The following is a 7,095-nucleotide window of genomic DNA, read 5'->3' as shown; positions in this document are numbered from 1 at the left end:
TGTTTTTAAAAATTGTTCGAGATGTCTTAAATTAAAATGGCATTTCAAAAATGCCCCAACTTTGAAAAATATTCTTTTTTAGTGAAATTTGCACAATTAAAAATAATCTTTTGTATAAAGATACACATTTTCTAAAAATCTTATGAATTTTCAACACATGTTCCCGTTTTTAAAAAGTGTTCACAAAGTCAAATAATGTTAATATTTTTATAAAAAAAGTTGGTATTTTCAGAAAATGTTTGATAATTTAAAAAGATGTTCCTTTTCATATTTTGTTCGTGTTTTTTTAAGTGTACATAATTAAAAAAACTGTTCCGTATTTAAAAAATTGTTCATGTCTCCTTGAATATTTAGAAACTTCATACCTTAAAATCCCCTCGATCGACAGGATTGAAAGGAAAAGTAGATTGAATAACTCATGTGCCTTATCTGACGTACGGTGACGTAACAAAACTCTTAAATGCCCTCGATTAATGAATGAAAAAAAAACAGATTGATTCTTTCACAAGCGGCGAAACTGAGAAGCTAAACGTTCTTTTTTTCATGTGCACATAAGATTTTGCTTGCACATATAATTGTCACTGACTTTAAATGCATACTATTTATCTCCCGTTGCAACGCACGGGCATATGTGCTATGTTTTAAAAAGAATGTTGATGCATTTTGAAAATGTATACACAATTTAAAAGGGAGTGGGGGTATGAGGGGGTATAGACTACATGTAGGCCGTAGCTCGGGAAGTGTGGCCATCACACCCAGCTCGACTAGATTAGTTTTAAAACTATTAGCCGTTCACTTGTGATAATATGTTTAATGATGGGTGTACATGTGGTCCAAGATCATGACCATGCGATTGACCACATTCGGACGCATTACGATCAGGTTGACACCATGGCCTATTTTCCGTGAAGGCGAGGAGGATAAGCGACAAGACGAATTAGGTGCTATGTTGAAATAGATAAAGTGGACCTATGGAGGGGTCTTGACTCGTGCTTAATGTGCTAGGAGAATGCAATTGTTTTTTTTCCATTGCAACGCATGGACATGTTTGCTAGTCCTTATAAACTGGAATCTTTTCTCCTTAATGACCGCAGAAACCCCTGCCGTGGAATAAGGTTCTTAAAAAATATAGCAGGACCATATATTTTTGCCCCCTCTCAAGTTTTTTTCCTGGGTCCGCCCCTGCTCAGGTCTGTGCCTATGTCTCTGCCTGGAACCTTGTTTCTCGTTGACAGTTCGATACCAACAACCTGAACCTGGTGAACTGGTGTTTTCATGTGCAACACCACCACCATCGATGATCACTTGTCTCATGCACCCCCCAAACAATCCCTTGAAACAGCATGCATGCACACCGCGTGCATTTTTCTCTCTAGAAGTTTATTTTGCCGGTACGCATTTTGTTCATCGCTATGCAACATTAGAGCTCGAAATTAATCTTTTAGACTATGTTGTAGGTAAGACGGCCAGAGTTAGAAATGCGTCGCGTCTCGTCTCGGCAATTCATGCCATCTTCGTGTTGCTCGCAAGATCCGTGCATGGAACTAACCATGAAACAAACTCACAGATGGTTGCGCCCTGGCCCTCTCCTTGAGACCTTGACTATAAATAGATGGACCGGTGAGCATCTCTAAGCCCATCCAAGACTCGCAAGCCAAACTCACTAATCATACACGTACGTGCTTGGCTTAAACCCTTCCGGCGAAGTCAAGCACAATGGCGTCGTCCGGCAAGACCTGTGCCGCCTCCGTCCTCCTCCTGCTGCTGGCCCTCGCCGTCGCCACGGCGGCCGACGCGGCGAAGAAGAGCATCACGTCGGAGCCCAAGTCCATCTTCTCGAGGCCGTCGGGACCCATCATCTCGAGGCCGGCGTCGGAGCCCGCCATCCCGAGGCCGTCGGCGGAGGTGGACGTGTCGGCGACGTGCATGGGGTCGCTGCTGGAGCTGAGCCCGTGCCTGGCCTTCTTCAGGGACGCGGGCATGTCCAAGGCGCCCGCGGGGTGCTGCAAGGGCCTGGGCACCATCGTCCGAGACCAGCCCGCGTGCCTATGCCACATCTTCAACCACACCCTGGAGCGGGCCATCGCCGTCGGCATCCCCGTCAACCGCGCGCTCGCCCTCATCCGCGACGTCTGCGGCCTCACGCCGCCCAGGAACCTCATGGTCAGCTGCGCCAACGCCGGCGCCGTGCCGCCGCTGTACGTGTGCCCGGCGCCCTCGGCCTGATCTCTGCCTATCCAGGTGATCAAACCAGCCGCATCATCACTAGGATCTTCGGTTACCTGCAACGTAGAGCTAGGCTCCTAACTTATTCACTGTTTTTTCTTTGTATTTTTCGTGCAGGAGGAGATGCGTGAGTAAATTAAAGATGGCAGCCCCTCTTCCAAGTCGACGAAGGATGCATGCATACGAATGCAGCTTATTATAGATACTCTCCATACTAGTTGGAGTTTCGAATTAACAACACATGCCATGGATATGACACTAGCTACCAGATCGATCCTGGGCATAATGCCAGTATGCCACACTGTGGTTACAGATGTATGTACTGTCTCCACGCATAATGATAAATGGATAAGAAAAAAACATATAATATCTTTAATTGTGCTGCCATGGTTTTTACCTTATGGGACAATGCAGTTATCTATGTCTTTCAACTCAGCAAAAATTATATGCGATTTCATCAAGAAAAGACTAGCATGATCTCGTTATTACATAATCATTGGCAAAAGAAAACAGCTTTTTCTTGCCTCGCAGAGTAGATAAGATGCTTAACTAGGCACCTGTGCTTAACATATACTAAGATTATCCCAAGAATGGACAATACAATTCCCCCAAAAGGAATAGACAGTTCGATCATCACGTACCTACAAAGAGTTGCTTGAGTTTGAGTATATGGAGCTCACATGGATGCGGCGATATGACCCCTCTTCAAACACCCATGTAGAAGCATCCTACACCGTACGCGCGCTACGTACGCTAAAAAATACAAAACCGATCAAATTTTCACTAGAATCTTCAACCACCGTGTTGGTCCAAAGACTAACCATCAACTCATCTCTAAGTGGGGAATAGATCTTCAGCAAGATTAATCGTCGATTCATCATCATACACTAACTGGGGAACAGACCTTCAGGAACTCGTCAATCTTGGCAGAGTACAGGTGAGGGAAGCTCCTGTAGTGGTCCACATGTGGCGACGAGACAAAATTGTGTGCTGAGACGCTCACCCCGAGTGATCTCTGCATGTTGATAAAGCTCTCTACGCATTCGGCAGGGATCACTCTGTCGGCGGAGCTGTACAGGTAGAACTGGGGGCAGGGCGGCTGCTTATCTGAAAGAACTGAGAGGACCTTGTGCATTCTCCTGAACATGATCAGAAGGGGCAGATGAATATCAGAATATGAAGACGCATCTGGTGTTTCTGTGGCCAATATATTTGGAGATGAAAACCGGTCGTTTTGAAATGCATGGTAAAAGGGTATGAGATGAATTAAAGATGCGTCTACGAAAATGAACTATAACCATGCACTAGTTTAACCATACAGTAAGGACGAAAATGGAGAACAACTGAACAAACACGCAGATGCAGGTTGCACACGAGATATTAGTCGTCTAGTAGGCTTTTACATGTTGGGAGATTAGGATATTTGCCAGAGAACAGCTTAAGAAGAAACAGGGAACCAGCAACATCAATCTCAAAAGGTAAGTAACTGGACAGAACACACGAAGTTTTTACTACAAATTACAATATAATATTCTCCTCAATCCAATCCTCCAACTCTCCAAGGGCAGGTGCATGTAAGAAGCAAATACTAAAAAATTGAAATGATGCAGGCCCTTTATTATAGGAATTGAGTCATGGTATGGCTATGGGTACCTAATGATGATTTTAGGCTGCATGTAGATTCCAGACTAGAAGGGTCAACAAACCATCCCAACAATGAACAATACAAAATAATGCAAATATGTATCTTGCCATCCAGATAACCTAAGTTTCAGGATACACATACAAAAACTGGTAATGGGAAAGCATATATCCTTCCATCTTTGGTTCATAGGAATATTGTAGGAATTGTAAAGGATAGGAACTTTGTAGGAAAAGTTCCTTTGAAGCCCTTTGGTTTGTAGGAATGGATAGGAATAGGAATCAATCCTTCACATTTCAAAGGAAAAAATAAACATTAGCCTAGATTCAATGGAAAAATTCATATCCTATGCATCAAATGACATCTCTTTCTTTATAGCAATTGAGATGCATGTCATCTCACTTCCTATGATTTTTCTATTCCTATCCTATGAACCAAAGGAGGCCAGTTTCTTGACACTGAATAAGCTATTAATTTTCTTTATCATGTTTAGATATGACTGCATGGATTAGTTAGAGTACATAATCTCACTGCTAAAAGAACACCCATTGTAACTTTATTTCATTGCATATGCCTTGGCCGACTTTACTACAAACAGAAATGTGGGCTTTAAATACCATGTAACCGAAGCAATATTATTAATGGTGAATGGACATACCGGTTTACATCAGGTAGGTGAAGGACAATCTCAAAGAACTTTTGAAGGGTTGAAAGAAGAAAAGTTTCACCCCATGATGGTTTCGTTAACTCTGAGACAGAAGTAACTTTGTTCAAGGCACCATTCAATGTAGATCCATCAGGGGAGTCAGCTGAAGGTCCTGTTAAAGAACTACTTTTCTTCAGCATGGCAGCAGAGAAACCAGCAGCCCAGACCTGAGTTTAGGGTACACATGAGAAACTCCAAGTATACAAGTTTTTCTGGTGAAATAGTATATTACTTACAACGAAATGTTCCAGACACAAATTTCCCACAGGCCAAAATGGAAGAAGGGGATTCAGCATTTATCACTACCAGTTGAAAGCTTATTTCAAGCAAGATATACAAACCTCTGGTCTAATCTCTAGAACTGGCGCCGAGTCTACAATACATCCCTTTATCCTCTCAATTATATCAGCTCTTGATTGTAGATTCTCAAGTACCGCACCATACCTGAAAATAAAATAAAAACAAAAAAGTGTTATATCCGCGGTAAATTTAAAGCCATGGGCATCAGGTGAAAGAGATGGACAAAGGAAAGCTCTAATTCCAGTTGGGTTTTAAGTAAGATTAATATTTAAAAGTATCCTTAACAACATGCAACGATGCTGTTATCAGATAGAACTGTTGGACATTGGATATTGAAGCTCAGTGAGCAAAATTTAACACCACTGACAGAACAGGCAAGATTTACCAAATCAACCATAGAAACTTGAGTATAGTCTATAACCATGCTGTTATCAGATCCCCACTCTGTTTTATTCAACCCACTCATCCAAAGATCTCCCAGAAGGATATATTATGTATTCTCTTTTGGACAATAACAGTGGGATAGGATCAGCCCTATTGTGAGTACAAGTACAAGGAAATAACAAAGGCATTAAACTAAGCAATTAAACAAAATACAAGCAGCAAAAAGAGAGTTTCTCCAAAGTATGCTGGCACCCTCTGGTTTTCCCCAACTAGCAACAGCCCTTGTACCCGCACACACGTACAAACAGTACGCCTCCCCTAAACTGGGATCTCTTTGATAATAACACGCCTACTAGATCCATCAAGCACATTTTATCCACCAAGCTCATGTAGCAAATCAACTTGTCACAGCAGAAACATGTGGCACCAAGGACAAGCGTCCCATGTCAGTGTGGAATCTAAGGGGCAATCCATGCAAAGGTGCCTACCTACAATGTGTTATCAACTTGTTTTACCCGGATTCAAACCCTCCGATTTCTACCAGAACAAACTAATCTCTTTGTAAGTACATAGAAAGATAAAAGGCGTTAGAGATAATTGCTGGGAGTATTTCATAGTACACAATCCGATCTTATCTGAATTCAGTTATTACTATTTACCTTGCCATTTCTCTAAGATTATGACCGGTGGTAAAAAAAAATAGGAGATTTAATTATACTTACTGTTATACAGACCAAACATGAAATGGAGAGTCTCTCAAAAGTAATGTTGGGCTGTTGGCACATTAACTTGTTGGTTCCTGCAAACTAGCAACGGATCCCACATTATTGCACGAGCAAAGCATGCTCCTGCTCTTACTGGAGATCTCTTCGATAATGGCACGCCTATTGTACCAACCAAGCACGTTTTATCTACCAACCTCGTGTAGCAAACCAAATGTCCCATGACAATGTGGAATCTAACTCAAAGGGGCAAACTATGCAAACATAACTATGGTGCACATCAACTTTTCGCCCGGATTTAAACACTTCGGTTTCTACCGGAGAACAAAAGAGGTTAGTAGTACATAAGGAATTGAAGTGCTTAGATATGGACAAGGATTCGGTGTTTCCATACGCGAGCCAGCCGGAGTTGCTGAAGGTGTGGAAGAAGAGCGTGCGGCTGCGGTCGGCGTCGCACCAGGTTCCTCCAAACTAGCAACAGATCCCACATTATTGCACGAGCAAAGCATGCTCCTACTCTAACTCAAGATCTCTTCGATAATGGCACGCCTACTGGATCAACCAAGCACGTTTAAGCCACCAGCCTCGTGTAGGAAACCACAATGCCACAACTAAAACATGCGGCACCAAGTGCAAGCGCCCCCATGTCAATGTGCACAGGTGCCTAACTAAATTGCGTTATCAACTTGTTTTTTCTTTCAGATTTTAACACTCCACATCCTACAGAGAATCGAAGAGCTTAAAGAAGAGGGAGGATGATTTGGTGTTTCCGTACGCGAGCCAGCCGGTGTTGCTGAAGGTGTGGAAGAGGAGCGTGCGGCTGCGGTCGGCGTCGCACCAGGCGGCGATCTCGGCCGAGAGGTCGGCGACCCTGCGCTCGACGCGGCGGCCGAGGTCGAGCCCCAGGAGCTCGCGGACGGGCACCACGAACCGCACGGACCCGACCCCGCGGTCGCGGTACAGGTCCGCGTACCTCCGCAGGTGCTTCTGCCGCGCGCCGAGCCAGCCCAGCAGCACCACCAGCGCGGGGCCCTCCTCCCTTCCGCCTGCCCCCGCGCCGCCCGCGGAGGTGTCCTGCGGAGGCAGGGCGTCCCACTGGATGAAGGGCTCAGAGT

The 7,095-nt window shown here is 44.1% G+C and overlaps 2 protein-coding genes across 2 annotated transcripts; one reads left to right on the top strand and one right to left on the bottom strand.

Moving 5' to 3' along the window:
• The first annotated feature begins 1,392 nt into the window (after window positions 1-1,392).
• Window positions 1,393-2,578, top strand: LOC125527824 (non-specific lipid-transfer protein C6-like). The gene is made up of 2 exons (XM_048692333.1): window positions 1,393-2,241; window positions 2,344-2,578. The coding sequence occupies exon 1, from the start codon at window positions 1,717-1,719 to the stop codon at window positions 2,224-2,226; it is 510 nt and encodes a 169-aa protein (XP_048548290.1). The 5' UTR covers window positions 1,393-1,716; the 3' UTR covers window positions 2,227-2,241; window positions 2,344-2,578.
• Window positions 2,579-2,647: 69 nt separating this feature from the next.
• Window positions 2,648-7,087, bottom strand: LOC125527823 (transmembrane protein 53-like; the record flags this gene model as incomplete). The annotated part of the gene is made up of 4 exons (XM_048692331.1): window positions 2,648-3,365; window positions 4,527-4,741; window positions 4,916-5,018; window positions 6,756-7,087. Coding segments are annotated over 4 exons (909 nt in total), but the record flags the coding sequence as incomplete, so codon positions are not given.
• Between the last annotated feature and the right edge of the window lie 8 nt (window positions 7,088-7,095).

Source organism: Triticum urartu, unplaced genomic scaffold (genome assembly GCF_003073215.2).
Source record: "Triticum urartu cultivar G1812 unplaced genomic scaffold, Tu2.1 TuUngrouped_contig_4437, whole genome shotgun sequence".
In the NCBI taxonomy this organism is placed as follows: Eukaryota; Viridiplantae; Streptophyta; class Magnoliopsida; order Poales; family Poaceae; genus Triticum; species Triticum urartu.
The sequence above is the reverse complement of the archived record's forward strand: the minus strand, read 5'-3'. Positions and strand labels throughout refer to the sequence as shown.